At 43.8% G+C, this 22522-nt stretch overlaps 1 protein-coding gene across 1 annotated transcript in view; it reads right to left on the bottom strand.

Annotated features, from left to right (window-relative positions):
- Positions 1 to 21005, bottom strand: part of SPARCL1 (SPARC like 1) — a 29797-nt gene extending 8792 nt beyond the window's left edge. Inside the window, exons 1-5 of the mRNA XM_080925665.1 lie at positions 20613 to 21005; positions 6097 to 6161; positions 3322 to 3444; positions 1934 to 2896; positions 197 to 266 (exon numbers count right to left, since the gene is read on the bottom strand). Coding sequence (XP_080781791.1) covers positions 197 to 266; positions 1934 to 2896; positions 3322 to 3444; positions 6097 to 6150 — 1210 coding nt within the window. The 5' untranslated portion in view covers positions 6151 to 6161; positions 20613 to 21005. The remainder of the gene's footprint in view (positions 1 to 196; positions 267 to 1933; positions 2897 to 3321; positions 3445 to 6096; positions 6162 to 20612) is intronic.
- Positions 21006 to 22522: the final 1517 nt, after the last annotated feature.

The raw sequence follows: 22522 nt of genomic DNA, 5'->3' as shown, positions 1-22522 counted from the left end.
CACCAACAGGTCTTTCAGTTTGTAAGCACATTGACCCACAGTTTATCAAACACAGATTAGAAATACCAGCACCTTATGAACTAGTTCCTTGGGAGGCTGGGAATGTGGATTTCTGGGTCATAAGGGAAGGGGTGCTAACCCACATGGCAGATTCTCCCCTCCTGGACCAGCTGCGGCTTGTACCGTGTCCACTCACCGGCACTGTGCTCCTTTGAGTTACCCTCATCTGAAGGTTCAGCATTTGGTGAGCTCTCAGCTTTCTTGGCCTTTGAAAATAACAAGAGCAGAATTTCAGCGGTAGCAAGAGAGCAGTCATTTGCTTTCTGTCTTACTGTGCGCTGCGCTGCGCATACCTCCGCAGGGCTGAGCATAGCTCTGAAGAGCCTTGCGTGTTCCAATCTCAGTTGGGAAACCCCTTGGAGAGCAAGAGCCATCCCGTGTGAGACAGAGTCACCCCTTCAGAGTTGGGAAAGCACTGTCCCCTTAACATCATCTTGGGATTCTTTCCTGAGAATGGGGTCCATCATCCTACATGAATGTGTTGGTGAAACTTCCTCAGCAGGTTTGAGGTATAGGAAACTCGTCCCTTAGAATGGCAGGAGAGGTCTGAGGACTTAGGCTACTGGTCACACCAAACGGGGTCAGATTCTGTGTAGGAAGCTGCCAGAAAGTCCAAGGTGATTAACCCCTCCCCCCAATTAAAGCAGAATCCTGCTTTCTCCCTACTACAACTTCTGGGTTTGCATCTGGGCATATGTTTGTGTAATAGAGCAGTCCTTTAACTTTGATGGTTAATTTTACAAGTGTTGCTGGCTCTCTGGTTCTGTTGGGGGTATTCTGACAGACATAGTGGCTCAGCAGGATTAGCGTAATGCCTGCTTTTGAGACAGTAGCTCATTCTTCAGGTCTGTCAAAACCTCCAGCCAGCTCTAGAGCTAGAGTTGTATGTTTGTTTCATTTATTTATTTCAGAGTAGCATTTATCTGAGTCCTGAAACTTACTCTGTCGACCAGGCTGGCCTTGAACTCAGAGATCTGCCTGCCTCTGCATCTGGAGTGCTGGAATCAAAGGTGTGTGCCACCACCAGGTAGCTCCAGGGATTTTAAATTCTACTATCCACATTTCTGAGCTCCCTCAACCACAGACATCTATGTGACCTGTTCAAAGGACAGACTGGACGCATCGGGGAATTATTACCTCTCAAGCAAGGACCAGACAAAAGTAAGTGTGCCAGCTCGCATGCTTCCAAATGCAATAACTATTGTAAGGTTTTGGTTTGTTATTTTATGAATTTAACGAGGATCTTGTTGTTAGCTTCTTTTCCCTCCCTATGTAATGTTTACATTTCTATCTCTTTGTTTCTTGTACTTCTCAAATGATTGTCACTCAAATTCAAAGTTGGCTTCTAATGGGAGGCCAAATAAAACATATTTTCAGTCTAAGGAAGGAGACAGGCAGAAAAAAGATATAACTGTACAAGGCGAGAATCCATAATCTGAGCGCTTGAAATATGCAATTCTCCAAAACCCATCTACTGTTTGAGTGCAGACACGGTCACAAAGCAGAGACTGGACATGTGACCTCATGTGGCAGGCAGGTCACAGTTAAAAGAGACACATAAGAAAATACTGTATAAAATTACACAAATTATGTACACACAGAGTGTGTAAAATGAATAATAAATTTTGTGCTTAAACATGGATTCTATTTTCCAGATATCTCATGTATATGCAGTTTCCAAATTCAAAAACAAAACAAAACAAAACCAATCTCAATGCTGTTGGTGCCAGTCACATCAGATGAGGGACGCTCAGCCTGCCCCGTATTTTAGTGATGCACCACTATAAACACACACAACAGGGTGCGGGAACGTGCAGAGTAGCTGTGACTATTCTTTAACGGATCGGACAGGCGTCATCGTAAATAAACTCACCCCTTGGTTGTCTCCGGCGTCACTTCGGTTCTCACGCTCGTCCGCTGTCTCCTCTCCGTATTTGAGGTAATAGGAGAGGGAATGCATTCTTTCAGCCTCTAGGAATTCCTGGCTGGGGATAAAATAGTCATCGCTTGCAGCACGCTTGGAGTCATCACTGCCCCCGTTATCACTGGCTCCATGATTCCTAGGCAGGATGGCGGCATCCGTAGGTTCTGTGGAAACAGCCTTTTCATCCGTGTTCTCGTGGTTGCCAATTGCGTCAAGGCTAGCTTTCCCTTCTTGGCCTTGCCACTCCGTATTCGGAATGTGTTCCTTGCTGTCTGCTGCCTTGTCCTCCTCTTCTGCATTAGAATCACCCTCTTGCTCTTGGTTTACTTGCTCATATTCACTCTTCTGTGTCTTGCTTACCTGAGTTGGCTGACTGGACTCTTCTAAGGTGTCATCATCAGCTTGGTCTCTGTTTCCTTCCCATGTGCTGGTAGGCTGCTCCTCGGGTGGTTCTTTTCCCTCCTCTGGGTTATCACCAGGGGTACCAATGTCTCCTGGCTCTTCCTCTTTTTCTTCTTCCTCTTCTTCATCAGGAATGCCTGGATCTTGTTTCTGGCTTTCTTCAGCCATTAAGTCTTGGGTCTGCTTACTGCTCTCGTTCGGCTGCTCGTGTGAGTCGCCTGCAGGTTGCTCCTGACTCCCCTCTCCCTTTGTGACATTTACACGTTGGTCAGAATCCACAAAGGAGGTGGACACAGTAGCAGGGAAATCGGGGTTCTCCGGGAACCTTTTCTGTTGCGGTTCACTTGTACTTTCTTGTAGATCTAGCGTTCCTACCGTTGGATCTACGCTTAAATCCCCATCCCCGTCCTCCTCATCCTTCAGGTCCACCTCGAAGCTGTAGGTTTTGTCCTGCTCTGCTGACTGTTCATGGGTTTCCTCTTCTGAATTCAGCGCTGAAGGTTTTTCATCCTTAAATAGACAAAAGTTTGGTTTTTTTGAAACAAATGACATGGTGTTCTTAATTACTCATAGGAAGCTAGCATTGAACATGCCTCCTTCTATTTCTTCAGACGTTATCATGTGGATATGTTTCTGTTGCTCTTTCCATTCTGGAGCACAAGTTTAGCCTGAATTTGAATTTTGTAAAATGAAATGGTTGTATAACACTTCATTTCAGGGTGGGGGGGCGTATATTATCAGTCACCATAACTTCTACTGTTTACAGAGAGTTTGTATGATTATCATACTTACAAAATTAAACTGAGAAATGAAACTGTTAAACTTGTAAACATGCTTTGATACTGAATTCTCCAGGGAAACAAACAAACAAACAAACAAACAACAACAACAAAAAAAAAAAAAACGATGACTTTAATATAATGATTATTTTTTACCTTATCGTTGGGTTGATTTTCTACGTCTGTTGTAGCTTCAACCCCAACAATGGGGACTGTAGCATCTTCTGGTGTCACCAGTGTTGTGGTAGTTGGGTTGGCATGATCAGGGAGAAACCTTGTCTGGAAAAGTGAAGACTTTGTGTTACTAATACATAGGTACCAACTGGAACAGAAAAAACTAAGTTGTTCTTGTCATTATTACCAGTACTGGGATCTTTACTGATAACACTGATGAACAGTATTCTCTAGAATTTTCTAGGCTACAAGCAAATGCCTGAAACATATTGTTACCTAAAACAAAAATATAGTCAAATTTATGAAAGGTTTTATATACAAAGACTGGCTATTTCAGTGATGATCAGCCTTGAGTTTGGGAATTTTCAAACGTTGACAAAAACAGTTATATTTTATAATCTTGAAGAGTGTTATTTAACACAAAGTTGAAGAAAAACAAAATAGCATCATCCAGCCCCTTGGCTGCTTTTAAGTTCTCACAGATAATCAGCAGAACAAATTGTACAACTTTTGCTAAATTGCTGATTTATTTTCTGAGCCCCGTTGGTTTCAACATGCATCAGGACATCTTTACTAAAAAGTGATTTAATCTAGAACTAAATTGAAGATTGTGTGGGGCAGGGTCGGGAGCCCGGTAGAGAACAGCAGCCATGGAGTTGGCCTTCAAAAAGCAATAGCTTCCCTCAAGATTGCAAATGTCAGGGAAGAGCTGGGCAGTGAGGCACCACAGGGAAGCTGAGGATCTAGACCTGAAGAGAAGTCTCCCTTCAAGCCTTGACTGCTTGTCTCTGCTGGGGCATGACAGGTGGCTGGCTTGTGTCACCACTAGCGAGGTGAGCAGAAACACACGGAGTGAGCCTTTACACTATTTTGTAAAGTTCAAGGCGTCAGAATGGCTCTCCCTGACAGGACTGGGCCGTGATGATGGCGCATGCGCTGTCAGTGTCTGAGGCCGCTCTCCGAGAGCTGATGGTGGCTATGAAGCGAGTCAGGTTGGTACAGGATCTGTGAGGAACTGGCTGCTGTTTTGCCTCATCCTACCTGCTTCTCAGCTACGAGGGTTAACACTGATAATAGCGTGAAAGGAGAAGGGTGTTTTTGTAAGTCCCCTCATCCTCAGAGTGTCTTGGGAGACAACAGAGGTAGGGAAGAGGTTAGGCTTGTTGCTGAGTGTATACCTACTTTCTCCCGAACCTCCATGTTCTTCCTAGCCCTAAGAAGTGCGCACCAGTACAGCAGGCAGCTCATTTTTTAAGAAGTTTCTGGTGACTGAAATCTATTTCATTATCATTATCACATCTAAGTGTATTTCTCACAGCCTTTCAGAGGCTGCTTGGAATCTCCCAGCCAGGCAGAAACTATGAGTTGCCGAAGAATTCAAGCAGGGTTGGAAAACCCTACAGGATTTCAAACTGGCCAGTCTTGTGAAGTTACTTAGCTTTTCAGCATCTGGCTGGGTCTGCTTATAATAAGTTGTCCCAGAAATGAAACATCTGGCTTGTGTCTATGTGTGGGCGTGTCACCAAACATTTAGTTCAAAGACTCTTGCTGCCTGTTTATGGAGCTGAATCCATGACCATTCTAAAGGGAAAACATATTTTTTTGGGGGAGGGGGAGAAAAGTGATGATTCTGTGGGAACTCTGTTCTATGTTAGTTTGTCCCATATTTCTAATTTCAGAGTACAGTTTGTAAATTCAACGGGACTACTCCACATGAGTTAAGTGTGATTCTTCAAGTTTGTCATAAATTCTTTCTTTGGGTGAACTGCTTGATCAGGGTGACAGGGAGCTTGTTTTTGCTGATACAGCTGTCAGAAACCAGCTTCCATCTTCTAAAACACAAGGGCAGAGTTCTATACCAGAGAAGAAGAGACAATTGCTTGTCTATTTAGAGAAGGTTGGTTCTTCTACTGGGTGAAAAAAAATGGATGGCTCAAATGGAAGATGACACAGGCCATCTGTGGGACATCAGAAATGATCACAAGGATCTGTTTTAAAAGGAAGCCTTCCTGCAGTGCTCAGGCAGAGGTATGGTCCCCAAGAGTATGACTGAAGTGCATTGGCTTTACTACTTGTAGATGGTGGTGGGGTAAGTGTGCCTGACCATGAAGTACAGGATGCTCTAGCCATGCCCACTCGGAGCACACTTTCTCGGACAACCCAGAGAGGAGGTAGCAGCCATTCTGGGTACCACCATAACATTTATAGTCCTACCACACTGATTCCTGATTTTATTATCACAGATTGCCAGGAGAGAGTCTCACTCTGAGAAATCAGATAGCATGCATTTGATCTTGGAGAAAATACTGCAGGAGATTGGTTATGTAACACATGTTAAATTCCTTAGTTTTCCACAGATCTGTAAGTTAATTGATTTCTCTCTGGCTTATTTTCTTGGGGTGCACTTTAATAAGACGATAGCATTTTCTGGTGCATGTTTATTTTACCTTATTGTTTGGAAGAATGTTTTTTAAGTATATTATCTTGATTTATTATTATTATTATTTTTGCTTATACATTTATCTCTTGGACAATAAAGAATGTAATTGGAATAAAAAAGAATCCATAGCCTTCCTAGAACTACTGTTTTTTTGTTTGTTTTTTGTCAGGGGTGGGAAAATGTCTTTTTTGGGGACTGGGTCTTTTTAGGCTCGCCTGGAACTTGAGATGGAGCCTCCCGCTTCTGCATCTCAAGGACAATGCTCCCAAATGCAGACAGAAGAGGGGGAGGCATAGCACAGAAGAAAGGACCTTTACCGGGATTGCCGCAGCCGTCCCCAAGGCGTACAGGAGGAGAAGCGCAGCCTTCATGCTGGCTAGACCTGCAAATCAAAAAGACAGCGTCAGCCCCCATGAGGCTTCCTTCGGGAAGATTCCCAGAGAATTTAACAAGTGCCAGTTGGGCGTTGCCCACTCTAGAGGTGACTGTCACTCCAGTAGTCTCATGCATCTGAAAGGGCAACTTTATTTCAGTGCTTACCTCATTGTATTCCCACAAGCACTTGTCCTTCACGTTTCCCTGTACCATGAGAAAATGGAGGCCCCAGCTCTGCTCCAACCTGGTGTTTTATTAGGAAACCAATGGTAACCCTATACATTTCCTAACCTCCAGACAGTCTTCTCTCTGAAATATGTCCTGACTATTGTATTGAAAATAAGTATTTTCCCAGGGGAAGGGCACACCCAAGAGGAAAGGGAAGGTGAGAAAATGACGTAAATATAATTCTCACCCGTAAAAGTCTCAGAGAATAAAAATTTAAATAACAATGTTTCATCTTCGGAATTAAAAAAAAAAGATAAATTTAGAGTAAATACTAAATTTAGAGGGAACACAGAAGATGTATCTATGACTGATGATGGTTCAAAGATCCTTGATTCTCTCAGTGAGCGCTAATTGTAAAGAACATCGAAAAAGGCAGCATGCTTTTCCTTTATTTCAAAATGTAACATTTAATGTGATGCAAAAGCTATCGGAGATGACAACAGCCATTGGTAAACACTTGCTTGTCCAATATTAAAAAAGCAGGAGAGGGTTCTTGTGTGTTTCTTGCCCTTAAGATAAGTCCTTGGGCATGCTGACTCGCCAAAGGCACTGTGTTTATCTCACACCGAGGGGAGCAATTTCATGGTCTGTAGGTTCTGATGTGCATGTGCTGATTTGTGTAAAGAAGCAGGCAGCCGTACTAGGAAATGAGAGATGCTCTGAGAACAACTGCAGGCTAAGACTCAGGCAGGTTAATTTGCTGATGCTTGTGGGGCACTTTGAAGATGAAAACCACGATGTCCTTGCTCAGTCTGATGAATGCCATTTATTCTGGGATAAGTGTAAAAATCCTTTGTTTCGAGGTATTCAGACTTGGTGCACTGCTTCTACAAATGCAGACTTGGCTTTCAGAAAGACCCAGGTGATTCTCTTAGATGGAAGCCACAGAGGGACACAAGATTTTGTGTGTGTGAAATTATACTCGACAGCTCAATTTTGTGCTGTGGTTGTAAGACGGCGGAAGTTCTTCTCTAGGTCTATCCACTTGCTCAGAGTAGCACATTGGAAAGAGCATTGGGTAGGGAGGTCAGAACTGCAGACAGGAACTGACTTTCAGCAGCCCAGAGACCTTGGTCAAGTCATTTCTTCATCTACAAAACAGGAAAGGAAGTAGCCTATCCCATGAGACTCAAATGAAAACATAGCCTTTCACATGAGACTCAGAGAGGAACATCTAGCCATCTGGTACTTCCCACACCTGTGACAAGGTGAGAAAATATCTGTTTCTTGAAACACCCCAAGGCAGAAAACAGCTTAGTAACTCTGGTCATTAATAGTCCAGAGACTTGAAATCCTTTTGACACTTAGTGCTCTCATGGTCTTTCACACACACCAGTACTTATTGTCATAAACCCAGAGAGGCGGGTGTTGGGGGTTGTAGGGAGCCTTTTCCTCCCGTACAGAACATAATGCCTCTTCCCAGACAGAGGACTTAAGCTGAAACTTTTAAAGGTGCCAGCTAGACTCATGTTATGGGTAAGGCTTCTCTAGGGAAACCCAGCATTGAGAACATGAAACATCTAGAATTCTGCCATTGGCTATTCAATATGTGCCATATCCAGATGAAACCTTTGGCAGTGAAGATATCCTACTAGAAATCAAAGCTGCACAGGTATTAGCTGTATCCCTAGAGATGCTGCTTAGCTAGTTAGGAGACATTTCTCACATTTCTCTATGTAGAATCATTATGGTGAGGAGGTAGTAAAGTCTTTGCTGTTCTTCTTATTGAATGCAGTCTTGTATCTGTCCCCAAATCTGGGCTGACAGCAAATCAGTGACTTGCTTGATGAGGTGATCACGGTAGCATCCATGTTCCAAACATCTGCATCCAGGTCACAGAGTTTTCGTCTCTCTTAGAACATTTGTTTCAGGAGCCCCGAGCCATGTGTCAGAGAATGTTAAGCCATTAAAGACACTGTCTGCCACTCCTGATGATCTCAGGTTTTCACATGTCCTTGGTAAAGCTTGTTGGCGTATGGGTGACACTCTTGGTCAGACCAGATTCCTGATCCCTAAACTCTAGAGATGTTATAAGGGCTACTGTTTTGGGTCACTGTGGTGTTCTGTGAGAGATGACTGAAGTAGAAGTTGGGTTTCTTAGTGCTTCCTAAAGTATAATTTTGTAGGATGATGTCATTATACAACAAGGAGAATCCAGTCTATCAGTGGATGAGAAGGAAGGGTAGGCAGAGACAGAGTTGGTAAGGTGGAAGAGGAGGAGGCCAAGTGGGAGATTCAAGATGGAAGATGAGGTTGACCCATCTCCACTAAGAGCAGCTCTTAGTAGACATGGGTAGATATATAGACTTTCTAGGGATGGATTTCTAAAGGTCAATTTATCTTATCTAGGTGGGCAGTTTATAGCTTTGTCAACTGGTTGTAAGCTTATTGTGTGGAGAGATTGTGGATTGAGAATTTAACGTATAAATCTGATAAGTTATTGATTGTTGTGTCAGGTTTTTCCTGGAGGACAGTGTGTGAAGGCAATGACAGAGAGGCAGCTGGAGTGAACAGATCTGGCGGGGACTGAGGAATGAGATGTGTGTGTGTGTGTGTGTGTGTGTGTGTGTGTGTGTGTGTGTGTATGAAAGGCTTGGCAACAACAGGTCAAGAAAAAGTGAGTGAAAACAACATGCTGGGGCAAACAGCTATGGCGGGCAGAGTAGACTGCGCCTGGGTCAAAAGAAGCCAGGGTCTGTGAGTACCTAGAGGAGGCATGGACCCGCTAAGATAAAGATACCCCACAATGCCATGTGGCCCTACAGTGTAGGCACTAGTGTGGGGGGGGGGTAAAAGGTTACCATTTTTTAATTTTTACCAAAACATAATTTTACTGGAAAAGTAACTTCTTTTCACAGTCTTAACAGTAGCTAATTCTGAAAGCCAGTGCTCTCCCTGGCTGCCACTCGGGTACCCCACCCATGACTTCACCTCCATGCCTCGGCACTGCCCACCAAAGAGAGCTTCGCCAAGACCTCACTTTGCTCCTCTACTGTTTTTCCAGTGTGCCCATTCTGGTCATGGAAACCATATATATCCCAACGGGTGCATTGCATGGACATCCTCACAGCTCCCTTTTCTCACTCAGAAGTGGGCTGTGTTATTGAGGGATTACTTTAATTATGTTTGGAGGAACCCACAGGCTCTTCAGGGTAAGACTGCACCAAGCACTTTGGCAGATCTCTTCGCTATCCCCCTCATAGCTTCACCTCTCATCACACCACATGCTAATCTCCTTCTGTCTCGTGCCCGCCCTCCAGGAGACACGGACCCACAAGGCAGGTCTCAGTGGCTTTCCCCTCAGGAATTGGCCTTTAGCATGCCTCTGTCTTGTGTAGTGTAGGTAGGGAAGCCATTTTGGTCATAATTACTCTTTGTGGGTTCCATTACAGGACTGATCCTATTCTCCTTCCTCTGGGCATGCAGGGCGTCTTTATTTTTGCATTATTTACTGTTCAACAGTACCTTTTTTGCATTTTCTTTTAGATATAAATATCTGAAATTAAGTCTCATCTCTCTCTCTATTCAATAATCTATTATCTATGTATCTATGTCTCTATCAATCATATTAATCCATCTATCTATGTATTTACCTATCAATCATCTATCTATACATCTATCTATGTATCTATGTCTCTATCATCTATCAACACATCCATATCAACTTATCTATCATCTATCTAACTAGATACTTGAGAGACAGAAGTATCACAAAACCAAGGAGCTCAAGCTTCAGAGTCCTGTTTTGCACGTGAGCCACAGGGAGTTCAGAGCCTGAATGTGTGATTCCTTTATTTTAACAAAGAAGACTCCATTACAATGCACAAGTTCCTGGCTTCATTAATCCTGTATAACTCAGCATGTCTGGAGGCCCCATTGTACTTGGCACCAAGAATGACACTGTGGGGCTCAATAATACAGTCATGTGTTCCTGTTGCTAAAACCAGGGCAGTTCCCACCTGCAGGCTGGCTCCTGCTGTGATCAGATATGCTGTTTCTACCTTTAAATCTCTTTACCTTCCTTTCCTCAAGCTTCCCCCCTCAAATACCCAGTTCTGTCTCTCTCCTCTGGCTGCTTTTTTTTTTTTTTTTTTTTTTTTTTTGAGTTTCTCTTAGTAGTTTAGCTCCAGGAGTATGAAATAAAGCTGCTGGCCTCAGTGGACACTGTTTCTTTTTTTGAAGAAGTCAGTTGTCCAGTTCTAGCTAAGAGGCATTTCAAGTGCTTTCAACGGTGTGAATGGACCAAGAATTATTCACTGGGGAACTTCTCTTTCAAGAAAAAAAAAAAAAAAAGCAAATAATACCTAGACACAGTTCCAAGTAGCCTGATTCTCATGGTCACAGGCGCCTCTGGGGAATAGTGGTGTGCTTTGAGGAGGTCTTGGCTCTCGTGTAAGCTGGGAATGAAAGCATTTTGAGTAGTCCCTTCAGGCTTCAGCTCATGGGAGGGTTTCATGTTGCCTGGTCAGGGCTTTAGGAAGACTGCAGCTGCTTACCCAGTGATGTGGCAGGTACAGCTCACTACTCACAGTAGCGAATGCAATGAGTCCTAAGGAGCTTTATGGTTGGAGCTAGTTAGAGGGATTCTTGAGAAAAGAATCTGCCTTCTGAGGAAAAGCCATTGGAGGACTCTCCCCAAGCAAGGCTAAAGAACAGCAGGTTGTGGCTGTTCACGGTTTTCTTCCACTCTGGAAAGAGTCTCCCCTCCCCCAATCTTCAGCTGTGTGGGGTCCACAGGATTGGAATCAACAAGTTTCATTATTCAGTTCCTGTTGGGTTCAGCCAACAGGGAGCCCTGAAAGTTAAGAGTTAAAGGCAAATAAGGTTGGGGTCTGCAATTTGCAGCTCCCTGCAAGTGACTGTACTAAGTCTGTACCACAACCCCTTCCCTGGTGACTCTCTCACAGCATTTTTAATCTGGATTCAAAGAACTTTCCCTCTTTTACTTATAAACCTACTTTTTACTACCCTGTCCCTAAAAGCCCCGCCCTTCTGCACACACTGCCCACACTTTGGTAAATAACTCCTAATTATATTCTCAGATTCTCAAATTTGAGTTTTTTACCTGGAACCATAATTTCCCCTCTGTATTTTTCCCTGATAATGACCTTTGGAAAAAATGCAGGAGTCGTGGGTTTGAGTATCTTCCGAACTTATGTTCCAGGGGATGTTATGTCCTGGGCCCTTTAGATGCTCATTTGTTTTGTTTGATCTGTTTACTCTTACTCCAGGCTCCTTTCACATTATGCTTAGTCCTAGGACACATACAATTTTATGTAATCAAGAGTAATCCAACTAGCTGAATGAACATATAATTGTATTTTGGTTAATTAATATTGAAAATAAGAATTTTTAATTTTTTAGTGACAATTCTGGTTTCGTAGTACACACAAAATAATGTGTCCATCAACTTCAAGAACTGGACTATGGATGCTGTGTTTATAAAAAAGATAAAGAAAGAGGGAATATGTTTTGGTGGATGTGTGTTAAGGTGTGTGGAAAGGGGGTGCCTCTGCAGGCCCATGCTGAGGCACCCCTTTCCCCTGAGGGACCAGCCACATGACTGTATAGTATAGAAGAGTTGTTTATTCAGGGCATGGGGAGAGGAGTTGAGAAGGGAGTTGAGAGAGAGAGAGAGAGAGAGAGAGAGAGAGAGAGAGAGAGAGAGAGAGACAGAGAGACAGAGAGACACACACAGAGAGAGAGACAGAGAGACAGAGAGAGGGGGGGGGCAGGGAGGAAGGGAGGGAGAGAGAATAGAGGAGTAAAGGCCAGCCATGAGTTTGTGGAGAGGGAGGAGGGGAATGGGAAGATGTGGGGAAAGGGGCAAAGGGACAGAGCAGGAGCAAGAAGGCAAAAGCAAGAGAGAGAGTAGGAGGGCAAACAGCCCCTCTTATAGTGAGTCAGGCACTGCCTGGCTGTTGTCAGGTAACTGTAGGTGGGACTTAGGCAAAATGCTAACACCTGGAGCCCCCTTTTGCTTGTGAGATGCTGAAAGCAGTGAGGTAAATTAAAACTTTTCTCCCACACGACCCAACCTCAGACCTTACTACAGTCTTCAAACACATAGGGTTTGAGAAAAACACAATGACAAAGAGCCAAATACAATGGAAGCGTATGCTGGCTTCTTGTGTCCCTCGAGGGAAGAACAAAACCTACAGGGTCTAGATTTCAGATCATGGAGGATAATATATTTATTCTTGCCCAGAAAAAAAGTGATATCAGAATAGCAGCTTCTCATTACTTTCTATCACAAGAAGATGTCACTGAAAACTACTGAATAAAGGTGGCTGGTGGTACTGGGGTCTAAACTGGAGGTTTGCCTTGCTTCCGACAAATGTCTTATTCTCCGTGTGTTTTAGGAAATTGTTGGAATTTTTTCAGAGATTAAGCTGCACTCCAGTGTAAGGTCTTCAGATGTAGTGATGTGAGCTAGAGCTGGGCGGGAAGGAAGAAAGACACTTGGGTTTTGTTTCTTTCGAATGCCAACAGAGTGCTGCATTCATTCAGACAGTTGGCTCAATGTCGTTTGGTAGCCAAAAAGAGGTTGGGGGAGTGGCTTGCTCCAGAATTTCCAATGGCGCCAGTGTGTCAGCACAGCATCGTGGTATGTTACAGGCATCCACTGACATAAAGAAGGTAAACTCTTGTGATTTTATTTTCAGCCCTTGAACATCAGATGACCTTCCCAGAAATTCCTGTCATAGCATGTCAGTAGCTTGGCAGCCCAGGTTGGATCAATACAGAAACACTGCTTTGACTTCAGAGCTATGTCGAGCGTGCATGTGTGCGTGTGCGTGTGTGTGTGCCTGTGTGTGTGTGTGTGTGTGTGTGTGTGTGTGTGTGTGTGCGTGTGCGTGTGTGTGTGCCTGTGTGTGTGTGTGTGTGTGTGTGCATGTAGAAGATTTACCAACTCGAAGCATTCTGTTAGGGTGCTCTCACTTAGGATAAAGTTTATGGTATTATAAAAAGCAAGCACTTCTTAACCTGCATTCCATTTGTCTTCTGTTTAAAACCCAGTAGTGAGACGGATGTTTGTAGGCAAACCACAAATTTGACTACTCTTTTCTTTGTAAACTACAAATCTGGACACCAGACCCGTTTCAGTGGTTAGGCTGTAGTGTGTGATGGAGATTCAGATGGAATGTACAATTTTATTATTTTAGCCAGTTTATAAATATTCATCTCAAATATTTATACAATACATATTTCTATAAACAAGCTTGTCTCCACTTATTTCAGTTGGGGTTTTAAGAAGCCAGGGAGACCATTCTCTAGATCACATCACTGTTTTCTACTATCCACCAGTGAAGAGGTGCTGTAATGGTGGCAGCACATAATGTGGTAGCACACTACGTGGTAGCACATAGTGTGGCCAAAAATAGATTGTGGGGAAATACTGGTCTAGATAACTTATTCTATCTACTGACTTACTTAACTTCGCCTCCAGGTGCAACAGGGGAAAGCCATATATTAAAAATACTCAAATATATTTCTCTTTATTTATGTGTATGTCTGTGTCTGTAAGTGCAGGCTGAGGCTAGACCAAGTGTTGGGTCCCATGGAGGTGGAGTTACCAGTCAGTTGTGAGCCACTAGCTGTTGGTATTAGGATCTAAACTCAGGGTCCTTGGAAGGACAGCAAGTGCTCTTAGTGGCTGAGCAACTCTTTAGCTCTGGAAAAGTCACCTTGCTTAATTAAAAGAAAAAAAAAACAATAACAATAAGTTGTGTGAAGGGGTAGATGCTAGCTCAAAATTTACTTTGTCATAACTGATAGATCTTTAGAAAATTCCCTCAAATTCCTGGTATCCTATGTAACTTTTTTTTTCCTTCTCAAGGGCAAAGAGACAGCAATAGGTCATGACAATTATTCCTCGCTAAGGTCCTTGCTACTCTCTGCATAGTCACCTGTGTAGAGAGTTATCTATTATAACAGAGAAGAGCACACAGACCCTCTGTTTGGCTTCTTCTTGTGTTAGGAAAACTGCCTTTCAATGAGGAAGAGGCTGTAATTGGATTTCACCATGAAAGGAATTAGTAATTAGATTTCTTAGCAGCTCCTCCAAGCTCCATGCTTGCAAAAGCAACCCACAGAGCTGGAATGTCCTATTCTTCCGATAGAAATAGCATCCAGGAAAGCCTGGAGACACTGGTCTGCAAGGCACAGTGAGAGTGGCCCTACCTGTGTGACAGCCACCCCGTGTCTGGGAGAGCAGTTCTAGCATTGGTCTATGAGAACAAGGGGAGGACCCTCCAGACCTAAGATAGGGATCTGGAATGAGATATTTCCCTTAATTGAAGCCTTTGGTTCATCGCTAACTTTGTCTAGAAGTGTCTGTCTCCTAGAGAGCCTAGTGTGTAAAGTGTGGCACACACTGGAACATCACCTCCATCCAGATTAATCATTTCACTTTGAGTTCTTTTGTGGTTCTGTTTCCATTTCAGTCTCTGTACCATTTCGTGGACATTTGTAGTAAGGGTACAGCCGAGTAGACTTTTTATAAAGATTTCTTTCTAGTTTGTATAGTTTTTAAAGAACGCTAACTAAATCATCATATTAATTTATAACATACATACATTTAAAGTAAGTTAAATTTTATTTCTAAAGTTCTAGACTACCTCAGCACTCAGGCCTGCTTAGCAATGACCCTCATGGTCACTGCCGTCACTTGCACCTCTGAAAGATTCCTATTTTCTGCAGATCACATCGTGCTGTGTGGAAACCTGGGTGCTGACAGTTTTCTCTCCTGTCTGCATTGGCCTCATTTTGCCTTGAGTCACAAACAGCCGAGTCCCTTCCCTTCGTCAGGGAGCCTGGCTTCAGGATCTGGTCTCAAAGGTGATCTGTTCACCTTTGTTTCAAGCTAGGGACCTGAGAAAGACCCTAAAGCATGGAGACATTTGCTTGACTATTCTCCCCCCCCCCATCTTCTTCTTACTAATGTTTTATTTCCTGGACCATGTACATCCACACTTCCAAATAAGGCCAGGTATCCTCTGTTGAGGTTGTTTGTATCGGAGGAAGCCTGTAGACCGCTATTTTTAGTAGTTACTGTAGCTATGGAAAGTTTCCTCTCTGGCTAGGTACTAGACAAATGACTATTTGGGCCCTTCACAGTCAGACCCAGAGGGCTCTCCTAGTCTTACAGGAGAGGCACAGGCTTTGCTACCCAGAGCAAATCCTTTAGTCATATTTCAGCTACCAAATGCATGTCGCTACCTGATCTAGAGTTAATACTGGCACTTCGGGGCTTTTAAAGTATTAATGAGTCTCCAGGGAGAGGTCTACAGCTTGGCATTAAAATCATCTGACAGATCACACAAAGCTCTTCTGTTTTGAGTTTTCTGCTGAATCACCGTCTGATATCAAGGTGTGCCTGCTTTGGGAGTGAGCGACACTCTCAAACTTTCCCAGACCACAGAAACCTATATCTTTCCCAGTTGAATCTCCTATCATGTAGATCTTCATTTGGGGCCATCAAGGCTTCGAATCTAACCAGAAACCCACGGGCATCTTGTAACTTGCTCTTGCAACCCAAATCAGGCAAAGTCCTCATATTTAATGCTGAAGTGCTGCTTTGTGGGGAATTGAAGATCTCTGCTCTTTCCTGGATGATTTGATTGGTTGTCCATCAAATTGTTAAGTAGGCTATGGTCCTTCCTGATCTAAGCTCTGTGCACAGGATGTTCATGTTTATTCCTTCCAGCTACCCTGCCACACACAATTAACCTCTGTTTAGCCTTCCGATAGGGGAGGAGAGGAGGAGGGGAGAAGGGAATGAAGGGAAGAGTGGGGAGAAGCCACTTTTAGCCTTGAGTAGAGGTTTAAGTTCCATCAAACACTCTTAAAACAAATTTGCTTTACCAATGCAACATAGGTCTCAGCATACAATGTGTTATATACAATGTGTGTTCAAATACAGGGTGGAGTTTTTTTTTTTTTTTTTTTACCCTCAAACCCCGTGCTGTATAAAGAAACTGATGCATTGTAAATGCTCCTGCAGGCCCTCTCACTACCGCACATGGCTGAAATACTTTATTTTGAGCAACAAACCGATGTTGAGGACACCAGTCTGAAGCGGCCTCAAGCATTGCCTGCTTCCATTCCCTGCAACCTTGACAAAATGGGAGAGAAAAGAAACTCAGCCAATGTAATCACTGTGCTTAAGGCATGACTTCATCACTGCGGGTATTGAAATGACACAGTTCTCAAGCCCCAGTCGAAGACTTAGGTGGTTTTACATAAGCTATAGCGAGCTTATTAAAATAAGGATGAGAATTTGTGCCTGGGGCTACTCAGCAGGTTTTCAAAAGTAAATCATAATCTGCAGGATTGAGGAGCTTGTTGTCAGTCAGCTACAGGGTGGATCCAGTCCAGACAGAGTGGGCTGTAAGAGACACGCAGAAGAAGACTCCCCACAGAACTCAGGAAATGTGAGATAATAAAACACAGAGAATGTTTAAAATCTCCATGAAATGAGTTAGAAATCTTAAGGATACGTCGCCTCTCACTGCTCATTTGTACATTTAGCTCAGCCAAAGCCACTAGAGGAATGAAGGTGACTTTGTCCTCAAGGTCACCCTGTGCTTGCTTTTGCAGGTTCTGCTCCTGGGATGGTTTGATTGACCACACCACCCTACACACAGATCCCGGCCTTCTCCAGTTCTGTCCCCTGCTGCCTCCCCAGGATTTCACAGGACAAGGGGCAGTGCCTGTGTCAGTGCCTTGAGGCATCAGATAAAAATAGCATTTAAGCAATTGTGTTACCTAGAAGTCACCAGAGAAACAGATGTTGTGAAAGTTAACATTTCAGGGAGGATGGCCTGTCTTACACCTTCATCTGAGTATTAAGACAAGAAAGGACTTTCTCCTCTTTAAACATAAAATAAATAAATACATAAAACCCAATCAACTCCTAAATTGATAACTATTCCCTTTCTTTCTGTTTTCTTTACAAATTCACGGGTCCACAGTTAAGCGATGATTCTCCTGAGGCTGCTTTACTCTCTGGGAGACTGCAAGTTCAAAAGGGCCATCCCTGCCAGAGCTGACCTCATGAGGTGCCTAGTGGTGCTTAGCAGGACGCCCTTTATCCTCCTTTCAACAATAGGGGAAACTAAGGCTTTTGAAACGCAGGTTAGCTGCTGTGTAATGATGGTTGTGTGTGTCAGCAAGCGAGCTGACCACCATCTCTCCTTTCCCTTCTGGGTTGTTTGCCCTGCGCTCATGGGAGATGGCTTCTGCTTTAGCTGTTAGCTCAATACCTCCTATTCACTGAGTCTTTAAAGGAAACATTTAGCTACCGCTGCACATAAGTTGGTTGCATAATAGGAACAGAATGAGCCAGGACTGGAGACTTCATCTCCATAGAAGCAATTTAAGGCCAGCAAGGGCTGTTTTGCAGAGCCGGTCATGACTTGGGACTCCTCTATACCCTTTCATCGCTATGACAACAGGCAGCTCCCACTTCACACAGCCAGGAAAAGCAGCTGACATCTCAATGCTAGGAACATAGGGGAGAGGTTTACAAAAAACACAACAACCACCACCAAAAAAGCCTTTTTGTTTGCCTGTCAACAGAGAGAACACCCCCAGAGCAAGTCAAAACCTCTATTCTTGCCTTCAAGAAAGATCTGAAAGGAAAGTGTTCGGGCCATTTCCCCTGGTCTAAGGAGACCCCCTGGAGCAGGGCTGACTGCAGGCTGGCATGGCTCCTCTGAGGCTCCGGAAGCCTGGCACTGCAGGCTCTCCCTTCCCTTAGACTTGGCCACTGCAGAAGCTGCTAGATGACAAGGCACAGAGTCTTAACAAACACCTTGTGCTGAGGTCCTAAGATGGTTTCCTTTACATTTCTTTGAATAAAGAAACGATAACTTAGAGAATATTTTCTTCTTCCTTCCTAATTTTGGTACTAGACGCCTCATTCCAAGTTCATAATAGATAGCTTATTTGGGATTTCCAATGGTCGCTGGTAAATTTTTTGGTGAGTCTAGTGTTCTGGTTGGGGCCATACTTACTTGTGTTTATTAAATACCTCATCTGATCCTTATAAAAAACCTTATCTGTGGGTATCATTTGCCTAAGAGATGGTTAGCTGAGCCCTGGAGATGTGATGTGACTGGCCTAGCTCCTATGGCCTGTAGGGGGGAATAGGGGTGGGGTTGGTGCTCAGGTATATCAGACTGAGGGGCCATGTTTGTCCTCTATGCTGTCCTGGAGACTTCAGTCTGATTTTTGAAGATTGTTGGAACTGTGCATATAAGTACATGGGAAGGCCCAGAGCCCACACCCTGTCAGAGTTTAAGTATGAAATAAAGCCAAGACAAATGCTTCCATATTCTCTATCATTGATATATACTAGGCATACATCGCTTTCCAGTTAATTCTCCCATTCAATCTCTGTAGTATCTACTGTTTTTATGATTCTGATTGATGATTATGACAAAGGGTTCTTATGGCACAAAAGTCATTTGTCCAGAGTCCCTGAGCTGTTTCTTGTGACAATGTGCATATAAACTACATCTGTGGAGTCTTATAAGTCAGAGATACACGGTCGTCATGAATGAAGCAGAGCCCATCTCATCTTTCTCGTGTTAATTACATTGGCTATCTTTGAAGCAGTCACTCTCATCTAGAGTTCTGTACATCCTTTGGTGTTCGTGACAAAGTAACAGACTGTGGCTAAATAAATGGTGGTACTGTCCACACTGGAGCTTCTGAAGAAAGGCATCCTGGGAAACCCGTAAGAGCTTCTGCTGGATTTATGGCTTTATTTTTTCACCCACTGAAGACTGTTCCAGGATGATAAGATAGTCCAACCCACCTCAAGCCTTTTGACAAGTTGTTTATGCCATCTAATGTGTTTTGGACATTATGCTAAACTTAACTAAAGCAGCTGTGTCTGTATCTGGCTGCAAGTCAGCTGAGAAAGAGCACGAGTCAAGAGAGGATGAAAGGGACATTCTGGAGTTCTCCGGATGCTCCACCACGCACCTCATCCGTCGCCACTATCTATTGTTCTGCTGTGGTTCTGTGTCATCGTAGCCTGCTGGAGATACACGGAAGGGCAAGGAAAACACCCCGTACTCTAACTGCTCAATGGCTGAACAAAAACTCTTTGAAAAAAAGTGGGGGTGGGGCACAATCTGCAAACAACACACACATTCTTTGCCCAGATGTGGGTGATTGACAAGCGGAGGAAACAGACTGTTCTACCTGGCAGGACTTCACTGGACGATCCAAAATTTAAATCTTTCCAAAGAAGGGGGTCTTTAAGAAAAGCAAAGGAAACCAGCTGGAAACAAAAATTTAGCTGAGTGAAATGTAAACTGAAAACAAAACACCCCTGAGACCTGAGAGAAAGGAGAGGCTAAGTTTTTCCCCTACTATTGTCGCCTTTCTGTGCAGTGTGGCTCAAGCCCGACCCAGAGGAGCCCGCAATGTCAAGGAGGCACTTTAACCTCTTTGCAGACAAAAGGCGCTGCAGACGAGACTCTGCTGCAGGACTCCTCGGGTACCTTTCCAACCTATTGATCGGCATCTGACAGCAGGGGTATGGTTTTCTCCTGCAGAGTGATTGCTCCTGAAGGATCGAGCAAGCACCGCTCACAGTAAATGCCAGATGGGAGAACCTTCTCAGAGACAGCAGTCGTTAGCTTTTAAGTCTCCTTTTTTTTTTTTTTTTTTTTTTTGCATTTTGTTTTTCTAAAGAAGATTTAATCAGGAACTGAACATATTCCATGTTCCCTTGTGTACCTCTTAACAAATGGTAGATAGTAGGAGGTGAGGAAGAGCTGTTAGGACTGTTAGGGAAGGGATAATGTGAAAATCACCAAAGAAGAATATAATGTTAGAGATTTCCTAACTAAGGAAACCAAGCAATCTACTTCTGTTCTACCATCAGATCCACGACCAGGATGGATAAGAAAGAATAGGTGATTTAAACATGGCGAACATGAATTTTTTGATTTTGTAATCTATACTTCTAGTTTGGCCATTGCTAAAACTATGATTTTATTAGCTTGACATTTACTCTTGTAGGAGGACAAGAGACATGTCTACAAAAGGTAAAATTCTCTCCCCCCCCCATATAAATCACTCAAAATGGATTTTTAAAAATAAATACATGGCTTTGAATTATTTAAGCAGAATCATTAAGCAGCCCATTTAGATCAGGGACGTCATCTAACACATGCAGTTGGGCAATATAAGCAAATGTAACATTTACCTGCTGAGAGGGGGCTGGATTCAGAGCCTTGGTACCTCGAACCTTGAACCCGAAGTTGAATCCCCTCTTTGCACACAGCCAGGAGGTAAAAGTTTGACAGATGCCCAAGAGGAGCTCTTCCAACCCCCTTCCTCGTTAGCTTGGCTGCTTCGCCTAGAAGCCCATTCAAGTTTATTGGAGTTGAAATTCCGCTGCTCTGTCAGCCAGTCAGGGTCTGAAGTGACATGAAAATTTGAAGGTTGGCACCACGGGGTATTTCAGGCTGTCATGGTTTCTGTTTGCAGATTCCTGGATCTCGCTCCCTGCTCCCTCCGTGCTGCTGAGCTTTGCAGGCAGAGCAGACCCAGAGGGAGAGAGCTAATTCTGCTGCATGCATGGAGTGAACAGCCCTCCCCAGCCTCTCCTTCTCATAGGCTCCTAACTTGGCTGGAGTGTAAGCATTTGGCTCTTCATGCATTTTTTTTTCCCAAACAACCCTGAGAGATCGTATGATTAGCATCCCTTGGGACTGTGATTCTGAGACACTGAAAAGAGACTTCACACTATTGTTTATTCCCGGGGCGTCCGAAAAGCTGGGGTTAAAGGACAGAAGGATCATTGCAGCAGATGCATTTTTTTATATTGCTCGATTGGAGACTGTCCTCATGACTGCAGCTGAATGTTAACAGAACCGTTCCGGATGCTTTAACAGTCCTGCTCATGAGCAGCTCTGGGGATTGATTTTGCTGTCCTTTACAGAGCAAAAGCATGCTGATGTGTGGAAGCTGAGATTCACAGGCTGCTCTTCCTTCTCCTGCCCAGTCATCTGCTGTAAGCCCAGGATGAAAAGCTTGCCGCAAGAAGAGATGTTCTTGGGAAATAGACTGCTGGTGTGCTTAGTTTGACTTTGCCCTGTGGCATTTATTCATCAAAGCAGGATCTCATTCTATGGCTCTGAAACTCAGAGAGATCTGTCTGCCTCTGCCTCCTGCATGCTGAGCTTAAAGGGGCAGCACTGGGTCTGTGTCTGGGTCTGGGTCTGCCTCTGCGTGTATGTGTGTAATCATTTCAATGGCTGTGTCTATATTCATTGCACATCTGTGTGTGTCAGACCCCTTGCTAACAGCTTTCTATGTGTCATGTCAGTTGAGTCTGACAAGCCTTTGGAGATTTTACTATGTTCCCATTTCAAAGATAGTTGAGTGTAATGTTCACTCTGCAAGACTTAAGGCCAGGCAGCTTGGATTTTCTTCTTGGCTTTCCCCACACCCTGTCTGTATACCCAGGAGTGAGTTATATAACCTCTCCCAGCAGCTGCTTTCTTATTTATAAAATGACGCTACAGATATGAAAATGAGCATATGGTCCACCTCAGGCAATTGTTCTGAGTTTAAATAATTCAGTGCAAACAAACTGCATAGAACCCCTACCAAGTAGTAAACCTTCAACAAATGTTAACCATTGTGGTTTATGTCAGAAAACAGCAAGGCTCAGCAAGGCTTTCTCCCGGGTCTCTGACTGTAATAGTAAAGCAGGGTTCTTCTTGCCTCTCACCTGTGTTAGCCAGCTGAGCACGCAGTTCCCTGAGGGGGAGGTGATGCCCCTCTCTTCTACAGATGACTAGCCCAATTGCTTCGGATACTATTATTCTCCATTAAGTTGAGAAGTTGTTATTTAATGAAATTTAGGCTTTCTGGGTGTGCGACAAAGTCAACAGGCAAACAGACTGAAAAGCAAAAGCCAAGTGAAGCAAATAAAACCCTGAGCTATAGTTTGCCTTGGCCAGTTTTCTCTATGGACCCTAGAACATTTGTCTCGATTATTTGCAGAACTCTGAAAGAGAAAGGTAACCACACTTATCTCTGATTTGCAGCAAGGAAGTCTGGGAGCAGAGGAAGCCGGGCAGTTTGCCAGAGTCCTTCCAGCTGGGG

The sequence above is a fragment of the Micromys minutus genome (genome assembly GCF_963924665.1).
Source record: "Micromys minutus genome assembly, chromosome: 11".
Lineage (NCBI taxonomy): Eukaryota > Metazoa > Chordata > Mammalia > Rodentia > Muridae > Micromys > Micromys minutus.
The sequence above is the reverse complement of the archived record's forward strand: the minus strand, read 5'-3'. Positions and strand labels throughout refer to the sequence as shown.